Genomic DNA, 22,735 nt, shown 5'->3' on the forward strand with positions numbered 1-22,735 from the left:
ATCCCTCCAGGAGATTCTAATTTGCAGGGCTCCAATAACAAGGTTGAGAACCACTGTCCCTTCCTGTTGCTGCCCGCTGCGCTGGCCACAGAACTGTCCTCCTGAAAATGCCCCTTGGCAAGCACCATAAACTGTCTCCAACATCTACTCTACCTCTCTTCTGGCACACAGGGGCTGGAAAGCTAAATACTGCACTCCTCTCTTGCAAGAAATTGGAAGTGATCTCAAATCCTAATCACTTCAGGAAAACAAAATCTTCAGAATAGCAAAAAATACCATTAGCTGAGTAAAAAAAGACAGCTTTTCACAAGAAACATACTTGCAAATTATTTAGACAATGGGCAAATACACAATATGCAAATAATTTTTAAAGTTAAAAAAAAATTGAAAAAAACAGTCAACAGAAGACATGAACAGAGAGAACTGCCAACCACATTTCTAACTTCAGACTGGAGAAAATCCAAAAGGAGACAACACACTCTGCTGGCAAGGCTGTGGGGGAAACAACAGACTCACACACTTCTGGTAGGAATACAAAGAAGTACGATTTTTTCCTAGTACCTTTAAAAATTACATTTGCATTAGAAGATGTAGTACATGTACTATGAAGTATTACTCAGCCACTGAAAGAATGAAATAATGCCATCTGCAGCGCCATGGACAGACCCAGAAGTCACCATACTAAGTGAAGCAAGACAAAGACAAGTACCATGGGGTATCTCTTCTATGTGGACTCTTAAAAAAAAAGATACAAATGAACTTATTTACAGAACAGAAACAGACTCACAGACTTAGAGAAGAACTTGTGGTAAACAAGAGTAAAGTTGGTGCTATATTTAAAACAGATAACCAAGAACCTACTACAGAGCACAGGGAGCTCAGCTCAATATTCTGTCATAACCTAAATGGGAAAAGAATTTGAAAAAGGATACATGTACATGTAGACCTGAAACTAACACAATACTGCTAATCAACTATACTCCAATATAAAATTTAATAAAAATTTTTAAGAACAGGAAAAAAATTACATCTGCATGCACTTGCTCCCCTGGCCATTTCAGCGCAAGGAATCCACCCTGAAGATAATTTCCTCAAACACAATCCACTACAGTATTACTGGAATAGCAAAATCCTTCAAACAACATATCCATCCAAAGAACTGGTTGAATTAAACTATGAAAACCCCACAACTTGCAGGCTTATGCAGCAGTATTATGTAAAACACAAAGATCAAGGCAAACCTTTGTGAGCTGAGGGAACAATGATGAAGCTGACAAAGCAAAGCGAACACCACCACCTGCACCTCTATTCCAGAAGCCTATTCAGCCTCGAGGAGGAAGGAGGCTGACAGCGTTCAACAGCAGCACACTCTCAGGCCACTTCTGCCTGCTGAGACCTCCCCTGCCGATGCTACTGCAGGGCTCCTCAACGAGCCAGCTGACACTGCACACGTGCACCACAGTCCTGAGGCTCCCCCTCCCCAATGCTGCTTCCACCCACCAGATCCTTCACAAGTGTCATCCACCACAATGATGTCTGCACTCCTAATTCCATCTCAGTGTACAACACCCTTTATATAACAAAGGATAAATTAGAATATATGGACACAGTTGGACGGGGGGCATGATATGACTGAATGTCAATGTGCCCTCCAAAATTTATTTTTTGAAACTCGAATCCCCAGCGTGGTGGTATTTGGGGAAACTTAATCGTGGTAGTCATTTTACAACATATACATACATCAAATCATCACATACACTTTTAAAAAAGTGCTGTACAAACTAAATACTTACAGTTTTTTTCTTATCATACCTCAAATGGGGGGGTAAGACATCAACTGGACCACCTATACTTTTTAATACACCATGTTATTACATTCCATGAAAAAAATACTAGGAATGCTAAGGCATAGGACCATATATGAGTGAAAAAGAACAAAAAAGATAAACTGATAACAGACCACAGATCCAGAGACTGCAACGTGGTCTTCAAAATAACTCTGTATTTCTTTGAAAACTAGAGCTCAGGTTCGCTCTGAGCTGCTGCAGCTGTTTAGGAGACCTGTGCACAGTGTCTAAGTCTTTGGTCCCTCATCTTGCCCCTGCCCTCCACCAGCCAGGCTTGCTCCACCAGTAACCTACAAGTCCAGGGGGAATCTGGGAGCAGGAGCTGCAGAGGCCCTGGCGGAGTTGCAGCAACCCTCCTCCTGAAGTTGAGGGGGGTGCCCTGTGCAAGGTCCCAGGGCTGCACCCATGGTGCTGAGTCTCAGTCTCCTAGTCTCCCAACCTTACAGTAGAAGCAGTAGTGTTACTCGCTCAGTCGTGTCCAACTCTTTGCGGCCAGACCGGAGCCCACCAGGCTTCTCTGCCCATGGGATTCTCCAGGCGAGAATACTGGAGTGGACTGCCATTCCCTTCTCCAGAGGATCTTTCCAACCCAGGAATCCAACCCAGCTGGTCTCTTGCATTGCAAGCAGATTCTTTACCATCTGGGCTACAGGGAAGACTACCTACCTTACAGTAGGTTCCAGTAATATTTAATTGAATCTCAAGCTCTAGGGATTAACACTGGTCCATAGGCTCGTGGAACCCTTGATTCAGCCAAGTCCCTCTGTGCTCCAGGGAGGAGGGGTCTGAGATGGGACTGGAGGGACCCCTGAAGCGCTGGCCTCAGCTGACTGAGGTCGGGACCCGCACTATCACAGATGCCAGTGGCCTCTTAGGGCAGAGTCCAGGGGGACAGTCAGAAGCTGGTCCCTGTCTCATCAAGTGAATATTGATCACCAAAGGGGTAGGGAGCAGGCTGATCCTGCTCCATAAAAAGATGTGCTCCGTCTCCCCCTTGGTGGGTGAGCTTTACAGCTCCAGTCGCCCGCATCCAGCTCTTTCCAGGTCCGACGCACCTCTGGCAGCCTTGCAAGTCTGGCTTCCAGCTGCAGAACTCCCCAGGCTCCAGGGAGAATCCAGGCTGCAGAGATGGTCCCTGGAGGTTCAAGTCTAGAAAGTGCTGCCCCTTCGGTGTAGAAGTGGAGGGAGAAAGGGTGCATGTAGTAACGTGGTAGGGTAGACAGGGGTGAGTGCCCTAGGAGCCTTTGAGAAAGAAACCCCAACCCCCCGCAACTATCCATTGATGCCACAGGTTTTCAGAGCCTTTTGAGAAGAGGTGCCTCTTCCCTTACTTCTGTGTTGAAAACTATACAAACCCAACTTTTCATCCTCTTGCTGCTTTGCCAGAATTTTTTTTTTAATGTTGTTCTTGGCTTACTTGGTTTTCAGTTCCCTAAATAGCAGTTTTGAGCTGTCCAAGCTATTTAAAAGTGTTCTCCTTAAATTGAGACTAAACTCTACTCTTTTGGAAAAACTACCTTCACTTCAGAGGAGATATTCTTTTCTTCCCATTCCTTCCTTCCCTGATGGTCCAGTGGCTAAGACTCTGCGCTCCCCATTCAGGGGGCCCAGGTTCTATCTCTGGTGAGGGAACTAGATCCCACAGGCTGCAACTAAGACCTGACATAACCTAAATAAATTAAAAAAAAAAAAATCAAGCCAGTCAAACAACTCTGTGAGCACTAAGCAGAATAAACACAAAACACAGTCACATCTAGTCATTCCACAGGAGAAATATAGATATGTTAAAAGCAGCAAGGAGGGCGCAGGGAAATACTACTTTCAAAGAAACAAAAATGACAGAAACCAGAGGACAACACAACTACCTTTAAAGTGCTGAGAGAAAATAACTGCCAGCCTAAAATTGTACACTCAGTGTGGCAGGCAAAAAAAAAAAAAGGAACTCCTCAGAAGAAATATCATCAAATCCCTGGAACCTATAAATGTTACCTTATTTGGGAAAAGGTTCATTGTCAACATAAGTTAAGGATTTCAAGATACTCATCATAGATTACAGGTGGTGGGGGCCTAAACCCAAGTGTCCACACTGTGAAACACAGATAAGAATGAAATGACATAACCATGAAAACAGAAGCCGGGATGATATGTGCACAAAGCAATCTACACTCCAGAAATTTCAAGAAGCAAGAAAGGATTCTCCTCTCCAGCTTCTACAGGGTGTGAGGCCCTGCCACACCTGGATTTTGGCTTCTGACTCCCACAACTGTGAGAGAATCAATTTCTATGGTTTTAAAGCCACCATCCTTGTAGCAATTTGTCACAGCAGTCACAGAAAACCAGTACACTCATCAAAAATAGGCTCAAATGAAAGCAAAAGAAAAACATTTTCACAAAGAAAATTCCCTGCTAGCAGACATGCAGTAAGAGTGGGGGAGGAGGGGTAACTAAAGGGATTTATCCCAGTAAAAGGAAAATGATCCCAAACAAAAAACATATAGATACAGAAAGCAATGAAAATGATGTGTGAGTTAATGCTGACTGCACAGAATAAAAACAGTAATGCCTTAAGGCATGGTAATGATATACAAAAGAAGGGGGGGGCAAAATGTGTTATAATTGTTAGTCATCACTAAATAGTAATTTCTTCAAAAATTAACAGAAGGAAAAATCTAATGTAAAATATTTGGTTAATCCAAAAGAAAAAGAAAGTGAACAAAACAAATGCAGGAGCTATGAATTAGGAAACAACAGTAAGATGGTGAATATGAACGCAATTATTGTCATCCCTCAGTATCCCAGGTTCCAGGACATGATACCCAAAATTCACAGGTATGAAGGACTGTATGTCAGCTCTCATGTAACTACAATTAGATGTTCCTTTTTTCCCATTAAGTGTAAATTTTAGAAAATTATGGACAAGCCTCTCCATCTGTTCATATTAAAGTATAGAATGGTAAGCATAAAACGGTATAAAGGTACTTTCTTTCCTTGTGATGTCTTGCTTTTGGTACTAAAGTTATCCTAGCCTTAAAATCAAAATACCTAGAGTGGCTACAAGTTTCTATACTGACCTTTTGCTGATCAGAGAGTTTTATCAAAGTCAAGGAGACCAAAATACTAAAAGCAAGGCAAGAGATATGTTTAACTGCTAAGTCACTTCAGTCGTGTCCGACTCTGCAACCCCATAGACGGCAGCCCACCAGGCTCCCCCATCCCTGGGATTCTCCAGGCAAGAACACTGGAGTGGGTTGCCATTTCCTTCTCCAATGGGTGAAAGTGAGAAGTGAAAGTGAAGTCGCTCAGTCGTGTCTGACTCTTCGCAACCCCATGGACTACAGCCCATCAGGCTCTTCCATCCATGGGATTTTCCAGGCAAGAGTACTGGAGTGGGTTGCTGTTGCCTTCTCCAAGGTATAAAGAAATGAATAAAATAAGGATCAGTTATAAAATGTTAAAGATTTAAAGTTTTAGAAGTTTCCTTTTAAAGACCAAAAACAAAAAAACCCTAAAAAGTACAGACCTGGTATATGGCAGGCAACCAATATTTCATTACATAGTCTATCAGGCAATGCTAACACCATCAGGTTTTACCTAGTCCCTGATTTCAGATCTACACAGGATTCTCTTCAACAGATTACCTGGAACTCTGTTTAAACTAGTGCAAATACATTCAAGACAGGAGGTCTCACCACTAAATTATTTTTTACCAATTCCAGAAAATCCTGTCACTATTTTTCTTCTAGTCTCTCTACTTAGTCCTTCTGGAGCTTTTAATTCTCCTCAAAACTTCTCATCCTAACACCTCTATTTCGTAATCAATCTACTTCCCCTTCCTTATGCTGCATACTGGTCCCTCCTCTAGCAGTGTTTGCCTGTGGTTTAACTGGAATTCTGTTCAAATGCTTTTTTTAAAGTTCCAGTTGGTTCTTTTCGCTGTGATTCTTTCTCTTGCATCTTCAGTTATTATCAGCACGCTTGTCTGATGTGGTTTCCACCTGATGCTCCATTCCTGCTGTCTATCATGACTGGTGACGCAGACACGATGAAGAGCAGCACGGTGTTTCATAATGACTCTGACTTACCAGGCAGAACTCTGGGCCACCCGCACAACCTGGACTGGGAGCGCTTGCCTTCACACAGCTCTGCGCTTGTTGCTGTCAGGTGCTTCAGCGGTAATGCAGCCCAGAGACTATGTTTTTTGTTAGTTTCTCAATTTATGGACCCCTTGGAAGGACAAGTAATTCAAAGCAGAATCCAAAACATTCTTGAATGGTTAAAAATTCTTAGAAAAGACTTCTTCCTTCCCAGAGCCCAAGCTGAAATGAACTTCTCCATGGAACCAGTATGGACTGATTTACTTACCTCTCTTATAGGAGTATCACCCTCTGGAGGAATCAGACTGACGAGGGGTCCCACTCCAAATCCCAGCCTTAAGAAGAGCAGAGACTTTACTTCGTCCCCAAAAGGGTTGCTAAAACCCACAAAGAACAAATGCCCCTAGGGTAGGCACATCAACTCAATCAACTCTGGTTTTTATGTCACCTTTATACTTAGCTGTAGAAATGGCTTTCTTGCAAAAGTTCAGTTAAACATTTTTGAAATGTTTCTTCAATTTTTCAGGGGTTTTGAGCAACAGGGCTTTAAGAGTATCTGTCCCACCATATTATCTAAATCCAAAATTGTAATGTTACAGACAACTATTCCTTTCAACTAGGGCAACCATTTGCTATTTTTGACCATCAATTCCTATTCTCACAAATTTTGCTTCACCCTATTTCAGCCCATGTTTGACTAGTAGGCTTCATCAAGGTGGAGAATGTGGCTCAGGCATAAATTCATCAGTGGATTCCCCTTCCTGATCCAGGGGGCTGGCATGAAGAGAACAAGAAGTCCCACGGGGCTTTCCTATAGAGCCGGATGAAGAGACTCACCGCCAAGGGAGGGGCTGAGCACCACACCACCACAACGGGGAGAAGTGTGACCTGTGACCCACACTGCGACAACATTGAGGAAGTGAAGCTGAGCACAGGAAGCAAAGAAACCAGACCCAGTCCCTACCCTTGGAACCACCAGATCAGGCTCTTTCTCAGTTCCATGAGCTGACACATTTTCTTCCTTATCTAAGCCACGTGAGCTGGGTCTGTCCATCAACAGCATTCTTAATGACACAGAAATGGACCATGTATTCAAAGTTTAATAATGGAAACAAAATTTCACGTGCTTACCTGGATAACCAATTCCTTTGGCATTTGCATAGGGTACCCCAGAAGAACCCGGGCTATAAACAGGATTCATGATTTCAAGAACTAAAAAGGGAAAAAAAGTGATTTAGCCAAGCACTTTTGTTCTCAGGTTTTTCTCCATCATCAGTCTCAAAAGAGCAGGTAGCAAGAGGCCCTTCTCTAATCTATTCTGAAATGTAGAAACAAGGCACTCCACGCTGCTGCTAACCAACAGAGAACAGAAAAGGAATGCCAAAGCCCTAACGGGTGCCCCCCAGGACACTGCATGCTTTGCTTTATAACTCTCGAGTCCATCAGAAGCTAAGGGAAAAAAGTGTTCTCCATGTCCCTATTTTTCAAAACAGTTTTAAAAAAAAAACTATAAATAATCTAAATGTCCTTATTGCAGAGAACAGTCTTAACCAAATCTATCCAGAGCATGAATACCATGCAGCTGCTTTTTTCTTTTAAGTGTTTAAAAGCACAGGATGTTGTAACGATAACTGGGGTAAAAGGGGAGGCAGTGCAATACTGAAATGCAGTGTGATCCCAAATGTGCACCTACACCCTGGGCATGCGCACCTCCAGCTCAGACGGAAAACTATCTGGGAGGAGAATGAAGCATGAACCGTGACTGCCTCTAGATGGAGCGGTTTAATGTTCTTTTTGCACCTTTCTCTATTTCTGAAACAACACGTTAAATTATATACTTCCTAAAAATAAATAAAATATATGTGTATTTCCTAAAAGAGACAAATTAACTACAGCAACTCTACTAACCCAGTCAATGTTCTATAATTCACAATCTTCTTTGCCTGACAAGTTCAAGAATTTGCACAGCTACAACCATGGTTTTATCCCTTCCTCTGAATTTTATCACCCAATGCATTCTTAAAGTGTGAGCTTAATTAAGACTATTCAGCATTCCTTATCCAGTAAGTCAATCACTGACTTACTTGGTAGTAAGGATTAAAGGGATCTTAAATTTAAAAATAAAAACAGCAATGGGGGAGGGGGCAACAGGCATATGGAAACTCTGCACTTTCTGCTCAGTTTTGCTCTGAACCCAAAACTGCTCTAAAAAAATTAAATCTATTTAAAAAGAAAAACAGGCAGTTCTCTGGTGACCTTGCCATTAGAATTCCGGGCTTTCACTGCCATGACCCAGGTTCAATCCCTGGCTGAGGAACTGATATTCCACTAGCTATGTGGTATGGCCAAAAAAAGAGAAAAACATAAAGTGTACATGTATTTGCCAGTGTCTGCCTGCCCCACTTGGAGAAGGAAATGGCAACCCACTCCAGTTTTTGCCTGGAGAATCCCAGGGAAGGGGGAGCCTGGTGGGCTGCCGTCTCTGGGATCGCACAGAGTCAGACACGACTGAAGCGACTTAGCAGCGGCAGCAGCAGCAGCCTGCCCCACTGCATCCTCAGCTAGAACGTACACAGCCAACTGGAACTTAGTCCTGTTTGCAGTACCTCTAGCCCCAAAGACAATGACACACAAAAAAAGGTGCCACTATCTGCTGACTTAACACTCTTGGCATCAAATTCCATTACGAAGACAAAATACAAAACCACACCACTTCAAATTTCTACCTCAGCTTACTGACTTAGAATATTTACAACCAAGCAGTTCAGTACACACAAAAGTATACCTGGTCAAGTCCTTAGCCTGTGCAGTTAAGTTCTAAAGTAGAAATTAATTGGAGATATCAGTGATTGGGACATTCATTACCTAAATAACTGTCATTTCTTTAACTTCCAAACCAAAAGGCAGAACAAAATCTGACATGACATCCACAACCACAGCTAAGACAGTAATCTAGATCAGTGCTGCCCAAAAGAACAAGGATGAAGATGCTCCCTATCTGTGCTGTCTGATAGAGCATCCATTAGCTATTAATACAAGGAAACAATGAGCACCTGAAAAATATGGCTAGGATCGGATCTGATTTTTTATTTAACTTCAGTCTGAATTTAAATAGTCGTGTTTGGCTGTAGGCTACCATACTGGACAATGCAAATCTACAGAACAGTTTAGAAAGAAACAAGGAGAGCAAAGCCTGAGAAGTAGACATGAAAACCAACTGTATTTTACATCACAGTTTAAGAAGAAACAAATCGGTAACTTGTCAATCCCCATTAGCTTGCACTTTTAACCCACTCTTGGTGGATCTACAACATAAGATGTGGAGATTTTTCACATATGTCATCTACTTCTCTGGTTCAGCGATCATTTCTGGAAAAGTGAATACTTTTCAACACTATTTCTCTATTCTGTGCCAGGATCTAATTTCATTTTCTTAACTGAATACGTAAAGCACTACACAAAGGCCACAGAGAGGGGAAAAAGACAAGTCACAGTCCCTGTTCTGAGTTCACCATCTAGAAAAGTGCTGTCCCAGAGAACTTCCTGTGAAGATGGCAATGTACATCTGCTCTGTCCACAGACAGCAGTCACTACCTCAGCGCTTGAAATGTGGCTAGACCAAGGACCTACACGTTAGCTGAACTCTGAACAGCAACATGTAGGTGGTGGGTACTGTGCTGGACAGGCAGGTCTGCAAGTCAGAAGACATAACAATGATGACTCGGGGCCAGAGTGTTAAGGGCCATAAAGGAATAAAGTGTTGTGAGGGTTGAGTGGGAAGAGCAAAAGTTTAATGCAGGAGGAGAGGAATGGTCAGGAATAACTTGGATTACAAAGGTGGTATAAGCTCTCAACAGGTAGGATCTTGAAAAGCCACAGAAATTAGAAAATGCAAGGTGCACTTTAGGGACACTTTGCAACTGGGCTTGTTTGGACCTTGGGCTACATGTGAATCAACAAAGAAGATTATGGAGACATAGGTTAGGTTGGAACTATCACATGGAGACCCTTAAATGTGGGGCTGCACAGGAGATATCATCTGGTAGGCAATGAAGCTGATGAACAGCATGGCAGTTAAAGACAGGAGCTACCATTTGACCTGGCAACTCCACCCCTAGGTATATACCCAAGAGAATTGAAAACACATATCCACACAAAAACCTGTACCTGAACTGTTTGTAACAAAATTATTCATTACAGCCACGAACTGTAGACAACTCAAAGCACTGAATACCACAAAGGCTTTCCTTTCACAACCTTACAGTCTAAACCACTAATAAAAATCTTACTCTACATTTGCCACGAAAAAAAATGTACAGAATTACACTTGAATTCTAAATATCATACATCCAAACTACCCAGAAGTTATAGTTCCTAAAAGCATTTATGCTTCCCAAGAGACTAATAACTATTTCCTAAAGTGATTAAGAAGTTATAATTAAAACTTACAGGTAAAAAAATAACAGGATTAATGAAAGAAAAAGTTGCAGTTCCCACTTCAACAAAAAGGTTCGCACAAGGTCTATGAACAATACCGTACCAGCTTCTTAAGTTACTTGTTCAAATGATGAGATTCCCCTAAGATGCTGACCCTCAAGGGCAGGGAAAATAGCTTATTCAGCCCTGGCCCCCTGCATCTCTCTAGTGCAAAGATAGTTAATATGCTCTGAATGTTCTTTAATAAACAGAACTGTCCAAGAGAAAATACAGGAATCTTCATAGCAATAAACATGAAATTGAGATGATTATATAAAATCTAATTTAGAACTGTTGGAATATATGCTTATTGATTGTTGTTGTTCAGTCATTAAATCATGTCCGAATCTTTCCAACTCCGTGAACTGCAGCTCGCCAGGCTTCCCTGTCCTTCGTTATCTCCCAGAGTTTGCTCAAATTCATGTCCACTGAGTCGGTGATGCTACCTAACCATCTCATCCTTTATTTTGCCTTCAATCTGTCCCAGCATCAGGGTCTTTTTCAATGAGTCAGCTCTTCACATCACATGGCCAAAGTACTGGAGCTTCAGCTAAAATTCTTCCAATGAATATTCAGGGTGGATTTTCTTTAGGATTGACAGGTCTGATAGCCTTGCAGTGCAGGGACTCTCAAGAGTCTTCTCCAGCACCAACTGAGAGCATCAATTCTCTGGCACTCAGTCTTCTTTATGGTCCAACTCTCACATCTGTACATGACTACTGAAAAAACCATAGCTTTGACTATACAGACCTTTGTGGCAAACTGATATCTCTGCTTTTTAATACACTAAGTTTGTCTTAGCTTCCTTCCAAAGAGGAAGCGCCTTTTAATTTCATGGCTGCAGTCACTGTCTGCAGTGATTCTGGAGCCCAATAAAGTAAAATCTGTCACTCCTTCCCCTTTTCCCCTTCTATTTATTTGACATGCCACTATCTTAGTTTTTTTTTTTAATATTGAGTTTTAAGCCAGCCTTTTCACTCTCTTCTTTCACCCTCATCAAGCTCTTTAGTTTCTCTTCACTTCCTGCCATTAGGGCAGTATCATCTGCATATCTGCAGTTGTTGACATTTCTCCCAGCAATCTTGATTTCAGCTTGTGCTTCATACAAGCCAGCACTTCAAATAATGTACTCTGCACAAAAATCAAATAAGCAGGATGACAATATTACAGCGTTGACATACTTCTTTCCTAATTTTGTACCAGTCTGTTGTTCCATGTCTGGTTCTAAATGTTGCTTCTTGATCCATAGATTTCTTAGGAGTCTGGTAAGGTGATCTGATCTTCCCATCTCTTTAAGAATTTTCCACAATTTGTTGTGACCCACACTGTCAAAGTGGGTCTTTAGCACTGTGAATGAAGCAAAAGTAGATGTTTTCCTGGAATTCCCTTGCTTTCTCTAAGATCCAATGAATGTTGGTAATTTGATTTCTGGTTCCTCTGCCTTTTCTAAACTCAGGCCTTCTTAAGTGAACAGTGCAAAGAAATCGAGGAAAAAGATAGAATGGCAAAGACTAGAGATCATGTCAAGAAAATTGTAGATATTAAGGGAACATTTCATGCAAGGATGGACACTATAAAGGACAGAAATGTTAAAGACCTAACAAAGGACAAAGAGATTAAAAAGAGGTGGCAAGAGTACACAGACGAACTGTACCAAAAATGGGTCTTAATGACACACATAACCATGATGGTGGCGTCACTCACCAAGAGCCAAACATTGTGGAGTGTGAAGTCAAGTAGGCCTTAGGAAGCATTACTACAAATAATTAGTGGAGGTGATGGAATTCCAGTGGAGTTATTTCAAATCCTAAAAGATGATGCTGTTAAAATGCTGCACACAATAAGCCAGGAAATTTGGAAAACTTAGCAGTGGCCACAGGACTGGAAATGGACAGTTTTCACTCTAATGTCAAAGAATATTCAAACTACCATATAATTGTGCTCAGTTTATTGATCAGTGGACATGAATGCTGAACCCACTGAACAATCTTAACATCAATAAGAGCAAACTACTTATTTTTTTAAATTTTTATTTATTTTGGCTGTGCTGGGTCTTCACAGCTGCTCGAGCTTTCCTTTAGTTGTGCTGGGAGGTGGCTACTCTCCAGCTGCTGCTCTGGCTTCTCATCTGGCAGCCCCTCTCGTTACACGCCACAGGATCTAGAGTGTGTGGGCTTCATCACTGCCACTCCTGGGCTCTAGAGCACAGGCTCAGCAGCTGCGGCACACAGGCAAGTGGGGTCTTCTTAGATCACGGATTGACTCCATGTCTCCTGCATTGGCTGGTGAATTCTTTACTACCACTAAGCCACCAGGGAAGCCCCCCAAGCCACCTGTTACGTGCATCCTCATATGACGGAATCACTCTGCATCATCTGAGATGTACTGCTACAAAAATACTAAAATCTGAATCCAGTGCACCCTACACATCTACCTCCCAGGTGACAGAAAAAGGCAGGAGTTAGAGAAAAATACTCAACACCATAAAGCAATCAGACAAAGCCAAAAGGAGGGAATCTAGAGGGCAAGGGGTCACTTCTTCAGTAAGTCAATGGTCTGGGAAAAGGCGGACAGTAGGGAGAAGGATGGTTCTAGATTAACATAGATTTAACAAAGGCCACAAGAGGTTTTTGTTTGAATCCTGATTTTAAGATGGAAAAAATTATAAAAAGGTATTTTAAGGATTGAGGGGTACAAACAAACATGGGCTAGATATCAAATGGCATTAAACAATCATTAATTTTGTTATATGTGAGAACAGCATTTTGTTATGTAAAGATGCATTGATTTTTAGAAGTACGTATTAAACTGTACAAGGGTAAAAATGACACGATGTCTGTAATCTAAAACATTTTTCTTTTTATTTTAATTGGAGGCTAATTACAATATTGTGGTGGTTCTGCCATACATTCACATGAATCAGCCATGGGTGTACACGTGTTCCCCATCCTGACCCTCCCTCCCACCTCCCCCCACCCATCCCATCTCTCAAGGTCAACCCAGTGCACCAGCCCTGAGCAACCTATATAATGGGATTGATATGTTGGGCACATGGCTGTATGTTGTATTTGCATACTTTTTAAGTAATGAAAAGTTAAAGGTAAAAAACCACCATCACCACTCTGCCTGGGATTTTAGTGCCTATGGTCACCCAGAAACCACCAATTTCCCAGTCTGATTTGGTATGGTCCAAGAATCCCAATTTCAAGGCTAGAGCCAGAAAGAAAGAAAGAAAGTGAAGTCGCTCAGTCCTGTCCGACTCTTTGCGACCGCGTGAACTGTAGCCTACCAGGCTCCTCCATCCATGCGATTCTCCAGGCAAGAATACTGGAGTGGGTTGCCAAATTTCCTTCTCCAGGGGATCTTCCTGACCCAGGGATCAAACGCAGGTCTCCCGCATTGCAGGCAGACGCTTTACCCTCTGAGCCACCAGGGAAGCTAGTGTCACTTTTTTTTTTAAGTTTCGCATTTGTAATGATGAAAATGTCAGAATTCCTATGGGTGGTTTGACATCTGCAGCAAAATAGGTAATAGGTAAGTCTCAGATTAGGGTTTCGGAGAAGGCAATGGCACCACACTCCAGTACTCTTGCCTGGAAAATCCCATGGATGGAGGAGCCTGGTGGGCTGCAGTCCATGGGGTCGCGAAGAGTCAGACTGAATGACTTGACTTTCACTTTTCACTTTTATGCATTGGAGAAGGAAATGGCAACCCACTCCAGTGTTCTTGCCTGGAGAATCCCAGGGACAGCGGGGCCTAGTGGGCTGCCACCTATGGGGTCGCACAGAGTCGGACACGACTGAAGGGACTTGGCAGCAGCAGATTAGGGTTTAAAAAAGATAACAGCAAAAATTTCTCAACTTGAAATCTAATAATCCTCAGAAAGAAAGTATATTTAACATCCATCACTGTACTAACTTCTCTAGTCTCAAAATATACCATGACCTACACAAAGTTCCCACACAAAACAGTAATTCTAAAACTTTAAAAAAGAAAAAAAAAGAAAGTGAAGTCACTCAGTCGTGTCTGACTCTTTACTACCCTGTGGACTGTAGAGGCCTTGTGTATTATTTTTCTTCATACCAAGAAAACTAAGGTCAAGGGGCTTAAATTCTCTCTCTCAGACAGCAATACACAAGATAAAATCCGAACACAATCAACACTGGAAAGTCTAGGTAACACCTGATAACATCAAGAGAGCACATAATAAGATAGACTCTGAACGCCTCCAAACTCGAGCTTCACTATCAAGATTTCCAATCTGCTGGGAGACATCCACATATTTCTGCACAGAACTTCAAAGATATAGACATAAAGTGGAACACAGGCATAAGAAAAGTAACCATACCTCTATTTGGCTGGTCTGCTACTGTTTTAAAATTGTGCTCAACTGATCAGTGAAAAGAAGCTGTTTAAATCAGACAAGTTTGGAAGACAAAAATTTGCCTTTAAGCTACCAAACCTATTAAAAAAAACTTAAAATGATATTATTTATACGCACTTAAGCTTCTTTTTCCCAATTCTAATCCTCTGCCTCTGTGGCATTACACTCCTCATTTTCTCATTTGAAAACTGAATTAATTTTGACATCACAATTCTGTCTAACCTTAAAACGGAAATGAGTTGAATGGCAGTTGTAGAGTAGAATACTAAGTAAAAATCTAACAAATCTATCAGGTCTGGATAAGAGGGCAGACGCAGTAATACCAATAGCAGCTTCCTCTGCCCTTCTGGCTTGTAGGATCCTTCCCCTATTCTGAAGAGCAGGAGGCAGGAAGAGGGGATGCTACCTGCTCGGCGTGTCTAGAGTGACTCCTACACAGAACCTAGAGAAAGGCTGCAGTTTCCAACTCTTAAAGGCTGCAGGGACCTCTACCACACCTTCAGTTCAGTTCAGTTGCTCAGTCGTGTCCAATTCTTTGCGACCCCATGGGCTGCAGTATGCCTGGCTTCCCTGTCCATGGCCAACTCCCAGAGCTTGCTCAAACTGTCCATCCTGTCGGTGATGCCATCCAACCATCTCATCCTCTGCAGTCCCCTACTCCTCCCGCCTTCAGTCTTGCCTAGGATCAGGGTCTTTTCCAATGTTCTTCACATCAGGTGGCCGAAGTATTGGAGTTTCAGCTTCAACATCAGTCCTTCCAATGAACACGCAGGACTGACCTCCTTTAGGATGGACTGGTTGGATCTCCTTGCACTCCAAGAGACTCTCAAGAGTCTTCTCCAACATCACAGTTCAAAAGCATCAATTCTTCGGCGCTCAGCCTTCATTATAGTCCAACTCTCACATCCATACAAGACTACTGGAAAAACAGCTTTGACTAGAGGCACCTTTGTTGGCACACCTTAGTTTGTCCATTTAGTCACAAATACGACTGAACGGAAGTAATTATGCAAACACATACTAAAGCAAGCCCACCCTATAAACCTCAAAACAAAAAAACTTCACAATGTGCACCATAGTACCTTCAACAACAGAACAATTGGCCTAATTCTTTCCTGTCAAAGCAAAACTAACCCAATCCTTGTTTACTTAACCAAAGTTCTAAAATGTGTCCCTACTATTATTGCCAAGTTTTTCATATACTACTTGAGACAATAATCTTAAAAATTACACAAGGGTGACTTGAGAATTTAAGGAGGGGGAAGGAGACAAACCTTTTCACTTAAAGAAAGCCTTGCTTGGCAAAACATTCCAAAATACTTTTATATATGAGTTTAATGAAACACTAACTCATACAATCCATTAGATGCACGCTTATATACACTATAAAACAAGAAGACCCTATTCGTGGACGCTGTAAAGGCGCACCTCTCTTTCAAAGTGAACCAAGGTTGGGCCACGACACGTCTTTTCTGGATAAAACATTGAAACCCTTTCAAGCTAAAGCTTCTGCCAAGCAAATGGAATGTTTACTTTGTGAGAAAAGTGGATAGTTTACACACTGGAAACGATAAGATCCTACGAACCGAAACACCACCCCATTGCTTCCCCATTTTTTGCATTTTCCTGATCTGATCACCTGGACCTTAAAAAAAAAAAGACCCAGAGAACACTGTTGTGCAACAAACGCCGCTCTCGCCCGCCCAGGGTCAGCTTCCCCGCCGCCCACGCCGCACCTGCCAGCGCGCCCTGCAGCCCAGCCCCGCCTCCCTCCGGCAGCACCCGCCCGCCTAGCCCCGCGGGACAAAGCGCCGCCGCGGGCCCGACCTTGGCGCCGCCCAAATCGGCCGCACAAAGCGCCGCACTTCCGGCCGCGCACGCCGCCGCCAAGTCCGCCGCCCGCCCCGCCCGCACTCACCGCGCCGCGAGGGCAGACTGGGCCTCAGTGATCAGAGCTCGCCGGCCCAGGGCGGGCTCAGCGGTCGGGGTCGGTGAGAGGCACGCGCTGCGTAGGCCTGCTCCGTTGCGGGGCTGAGCCGCGAGGCCCGGGTCGCCGCCGCCGCCGCTTACCCGGCCCGCGCTCCCGCTCGCCCCGCTCTGCCCGGCCCGCCTCTCCGCAGCCCGCGCTCCTCGCCGACGCTGCGCTGCCGCCTAGCCCAAACCTCACTTCCGCCTGGAGCCCGCCTTGGCGGGGGCGCGCCGACACGTGACCCGCCGGCGCCTTCCGGGCTCCGGGTCGGCGTGCGCGCTCCCGCCGACGTCCGAGAGGCGACGGGAGCCGGAGGCCTCCGGGAACTGTCGCGTACAGAGGCCGTCGGGCCGAATTTCTGTGGTCTCGGCGTCTGGCGTGTCCAGGGCGGGCGGGCGCTTCAGACAGAAGTCAAATGGCGCCCGTAGGATATCTGTTGACTCATTCGAATAAACGCTCATGTGGAATATTTTTCCTTAGGCCATCTTTAGGCTCCTACTCTCATGGTATGGAAAGGGCCCAGTGGAACATAATTATAGTGGAACATAATTATTAACTTCTTAAGGGAAAAAAATGTATTCGATTTCGTGTGTTTAAATAGCCCCGCACTACAGGAACCCTTGTGTAAATGCAGGCGCGGCGGTGGGGGCGCGCTCCTCCCCAATGCCAGGCTCCGGTCCCCCGGCCTGTGTGGTCGGCTGTCGGCTTAACTGCGGGACCTCCCGAGCTCGCGCGCTCGGCGCTCTTCGCGTTCGCCGTTCTGAGTGCTCTGCATTCGTTAAGTCACTTGACACAATAAGTCGTTTTACAAATGAAGCAGTTAAGGTACGAAGAGGCTGACAAGTTCCTTCGAGAGCAGACAACTTCTTGGAAGCCGACCAGATTGAAACGCGAACGTCTGACTTCAGGGCACTTGCTCTTAAAAGGGGACTTCGGGGTTTGCGCTTTCCCAGAGCTGCTCTCAACTATTTCTATAACGTTACTAGGGCTCCCAGGTTCCCTGCGTGGATCTGAGAGCCAATGGTTCTGCCTTGGAGAAAGGTGGAGGAATCCTGTGGTCTCTGCTCAAACATCTACTACAGTTCCTAAAGACTGGTTGGCATTTCTAAGATAGAAGTGCACGTTAAAATGCTACCCACTCCAGTATTCTTGTGCTTCCCTTGTGGCTCAGTTGGTCAAGAATCAGCCTGCAATGTGGGAGACCTGGGTGCAATCCCTGGGTTGGGAAACTGCCCTGGAGAAGGGAAAGGCTACCACTCCAGTATTCTGGACCAGAGAATTCCATGAACTGTATAGTCCATAGGGTTGCAAACAGTCGGACATGACTGAGCCACATTCACTAAAATAGTTGCAAAGGACTTGATTTTTGTCACACGTTAGAAGATGGTTTTAAATACAACTAGATGTTACTCTTAACCGTTGTAATATAGATACTATGGTGATTTGAGTCCCACTGAAAAGTGATAGTGAAGTCGCTCAGTCATGTCCTACTCTTTGCGACCCCGTGGACTGTAGCCCACCAGGCTCCTCCATCCATGGAATTTTCCAGGCAAGAGTACTGGAGTGGGTTGCCATTTCCTTAGTTTCCATTTTAAAAGTACATGAATAAAGGGCTTTCCTCGTGGTTTAATGGTTAAGAATTCACCTGCTGATGCAAGGGATGCAGTTAGATCCCTGGTCTGGGAAAATCCCACATACAGAAGAGCAACTAAGCCAGAGCAGCACAACTACTGAGCCTGCCGGCCCTAGAGCCTGTGCTCCACCTTAAGAGAAGGCACTGCAATGAGAAGCCCATGTACCCTAAGGAAGAGTAGCCTTTGCTCACGGAAACTAGAAAAAGTCCTTGCAGTTTAAGGAAGACCCAATAAGCCAAAGATAATTTAGAAATACATGAATAAGTTCTGTAACAGTACAGAATTCCATTGTGCTTTTTCTTCTTAAACTCCTGCTTGCATACCACTGTCCGCACAGAATTGAACCCTAATATTAATATATTTGTGTATTTAGTCTCTCTATTTTTTAAAATCACTTGTATCTGTCAGGATAACTAGGAAATGCTGCAGTAACAAGCCCCAGATCTCAGTGTTTTCACACAATAGAGAAGTTTATTTCTCACTTAAACATCACATCTGGAGCAAGTGGAATCATCTAAAAAACTATACTAACAAGAGCAACCAGTGATTATCAAAATGGGAAAAAATATAAGGTATCTAAATTAACAACGAATTAGAAGATATGATGAAAGAGAAGATCCATTTTATACAAGGTTGATTACTTATAGACAAAATAAAACAATATGTAAAAATAACAATAATACCCAGAGATAAAACTTGCATAATAGTTGTGAAAGGTCTATATGAATAAAATTTAAAATATGCACCAAATCACACAAAAAAACCTCTTAAATACATGGAGAAAAACATTATTCTTGGATAATTTTTTCTAAATTTATGAATGTAATACAATTCCTATCAAACACCAATAATTACTTTTAATTAGGTAAAGTGATTCTGATGTACACATGAAAAAATCAACAAGAAAAATCAAAAGCAAGAGTATCTGGAGAATTCCCAACAGTTAGGACTCAGCTTTCATTGCCCAGGACCCAGGCTCAGTTCCTGATTGGGAAACTAAGATCCTTCAAGCCAAAAAATAGAATATTTGCCAGGAAAACATTGAGGGCAAAGAGTAATAGTAAAGGTGCTACTAGACCTATCGAAATAAGAAAACGTATTTAAAATCCTCAATGCGGAGGAGCTGGAAGGCTTTGAGCAAATATTTGCTCCACTCATGATGAAGGTTGGGAGCTGGAACAACCATAACGGAGGGTTATGAGCATTCATCGAGTGCCTGAGGCTGGGAACGGATGACGAAGGGTCAATACGCCCGGCCTTGAGGCGTTCAAAGTCTTCCTTTTGACCACTGTTTCTTGGAGCAAGGACTGTTGTTTCATGATAAGACTCCCTTTAGAGTTTCGACAAGGCTATGTTATGTCTTGGGCGGTGGGAACTGTATTTTATGCTTGAATGCTTTGATGTTTATCGAGAAAGGCTACGGGCAAGTCTGCTTTATGCTCTGTTCCCTGAGACCATAAAACTGTGCAGGTGGATAATAAACTTTGTCAGTCCACTAGAGGCTGTCCCTGAGTGTTCCTTTCAGAGCGCAGTTCTCCGAGCCTTACACTCAACCAACAAAGCAGTGTGTCACGGATACATGAATAGACAGATCAGTGAAATAGAACATTCAGAAATACACTCAGATTATTTTCAGAAGTGATATCTGATAAAGGCAGCATCTCAAGTCACTGCGAAGAAAGATGGACTACTAAATAAATGGTATTTGGACAGAAACAGCCATCTGAAAAAATATAGAATTGAATCTATAGGTTACCATACCAGAATAAAATCCAAATCAAAAAGATACAATGTACAACAATGGAACTATAAAAGAACAAGAAATAAACAAAAAATAATTTTTTATCTTGGAATAAAAAATCCTTTTAAAAAAAATCAAACTTTAAACTTTTTATTTTTTATTTGGGTATAGCTGATTAACAATGTTGTGGCAGTTTCAGGTGAACAGCTAAAGGACTTAGCCTCACATATACATGTATCTGTTAGGTAGGAAGTTAGACAAAAGCAACAAGGGGAGGCCTGGCTGAAACGGATGCAAGCTGATCTCTGAACTCCATCTTAGACACACCCAGGAGAGCTCACTGATAGGCTGCAAAATAAACACAGAGACTTTTCAACTTCTGCATCTGTGTCCTAGGCACCACAAAATGACCACAGGGGCTTCTCCAAGTAACCTTAGGCAGTTAGGAGCCCAGTAAGGGATCATGAATATTCTACATCTAATTAAAACAGACTGAATTATGGAAAGACATAAACAGCAGGCTGCTGCTGCTAAGTCGCTTCAGTCGTGTCCGACTCTGTGCAACCCACAGACTGCAGCCCATGAAGCTTCCCAGTCCCTGGGGTCCTCCAGGCAAGAACGCTGGAGTGGGATGTCATTTCCTTCTCTGATAAAGAGCATAGTCTACTGTCATATAGCATATGCCCATTTGTATTCCCTTTCATTGATTGGAGGTGAGTACAAGTGCTACTTTAGTTAGTTAGTTCAGTCGCTCAGTCGTGTCTGACTCTTTGAGACCCCATGAATCGCAGCACGCCAGGCCTCCCTGTTCATCACCATCTCCCGGAGTTCACTCAGACTCATGTCCATCGAGTCAGTGATGCCATCCAGCCATCTCATCCTCGGTCATCCCCTTCTCCTCCTGCCACCAATCCCTCCCAGCATCAGAGTCTTTTCCAATGAGTCAGCTCTTCACAGGAGGTGGCCAAAGTACTGGAGTTTCAGCTTTAGCATCAGTCCTTCCAATGAACACCCAGGACTGATCTCCTTCAGAATGGACTGGTTGGATCTCCTTGCAGTCCAAGGGACTCTCAAGAGTCTTCTCCAACACCACAGTTCAAAAGCATCAATTCTTCGGCTCTCAGCCTTCTTCTCAGTCCAACTCTCACATCCATACATGACCACTGGGAAAACCATAGCCTTGACTAGACGGACCTTAGTTGGCAAAGTAATGTCTCTGCTTTTGAATATGCTATCTAGGCTGGTCATAACTTTTCTTCCAAGGAGTAAGCGTCTTTTAATTTCATGGCTGCAGTCACCATCTGCAGTGATTTTGGAGCCCCCCAAAATAAAGTCTGACACTGTTTCCACTGTTTGCCCATCTATTTCCCATGAAATGATGGGACCGGATGCCATGATCTTCGTTTTCTGAAGGTTGAGCTTTAAGCCAACTTTTTCGCTCTCCTCTTTCACTTTCATCAAGAGGCTTTTTAGCTCTTCTTCACTTTCTGCCATAAGGGTGGTGTCATCTGCATATCTGAGGTTATTGATATTTCTCCCGTCATCTGCGTATCTGAGGTTATTGATATTTCTCCCGGCAATCTTGATTCCAGCTTGTGCTTCTTCCAGCCCAGCGTTTCTCATGATGTACTCTGCCTAGAAGTTAAATAAGCAGGGTGACAATATACAGCCTTGACGTACTCCTTTTCCTATTTGGAACCAGTCTGTTGTTCCATGTCCAGTTCTAACTGTTGCTTCCTGACCTGCATACAGATTTCTCAAGAGGCAGGTTAGGTGGTCTGGTATTCCCACCTCTTTCAGAATTTTCCACAGTTTATTGTGATCCACACAGTCAAAGGCTTTGGCATAGTCAATAAAGCAGAAATAGATGTTTTTCTGGAACTCTCTTGCTTTTTCCATGATAAGTGCTACTTTGCACGGGCCCAAAGGAGGAGACTGGAAGTATGAAAGGAGGAAGCCAAGAGGGATCAACAGGAAGAATGAGGAGGATTCCTTCGGGGTGGGCCTGTTCTCATGTCATTCAAGTGTCTAATAAGCGACTCCATGGACTGGAGCCTACCAGGCTCCTCCAGCCATGGGATTTTCCAGGCAAGAGTACTGGAGTGGGTTGCCATTGCCTTCTCAGAATAAAAGATCTGTCTGCTTGAGCTGAACTAAGCTGTAATTTGTCAGACCGCTTAGCCCATTGCTCCAAATTTTTGTTGCTATGAGACAAGAACCCAGGAAGAGAAGTAAACTGATCTGACATACCATTCTCCCCCAAACCTCTCTCCCATTCAGCATGGCACATGACGTTGAGCAGAGTTCCAAGAAAACCTTTTTAAGCTGCCTATCAAAATCTAGACATCGTGGGTATGAAAAGCTTTGGTTTGACAAAAAAAGCACCATGAGAACAGCCAAAAGACAGATTAACAAATGATTAACCATTTGTCTTTGATTAACATTAACATTAAAAGACAAATTGACTTTAATACGGGAGATCTGGGTCGATCCCTGGGTTGAGAAGGTCCCCTGGAGAAGGGAAAGGCTACCCACTCCAGTATCCTGGCCTGGAGAATTCCATGGACTCTATAGTCTGTGGGGTCGCAAA

The 22,735-nt window shown here is 43.3% G+C and overlaps 1 protein-coding gene across 1 annotated transcript in view; it reads right to left on the reverse strand.

Annotated features, from left to right (window-relative positions):
* Positions 1-16,911, reverse strand: part of FAM168B (family with sequence similarity 168 member B) — a 39,636-nt gene extending 22,725 nt beyond the window's left edge. Inside the window, exons 1-2 of the mRNA XM_052661374.1 lie at positions 16,720-16,911; positions 7,073-7,153 (exon numbers count right to left, since the gene is read on the reverse strand). Coding sequence (XP_052517334.1) covers positions 7,073-7,142 — 70 coding nt within the window. The 5' untranslated portion in view covers positions 7,143-7,153; positions 16,720-16,911. The remainder of the gene's footprint in view (positions 1-7,072; positions 7,154-16,719) is intronic.
* Positions 16,912-22,735: the final 5,824 nt, after the last annotated feature.

The sequence above is a fragment of the Budorcas taxicolor genome, chromosome 2, assembly GCF_023091745.1.
Source record: "Budorcas taxicolor isolate Tak-1 chromosome 2, Takin1.1, whole genome shotgun sequence".
Taxonomy (NCBI): Eukaryota; Metazoa; Chordata; class Mammalia; order Artiodactyla; family Bovidae; genus Budorcas; species Budorcas taxicolor.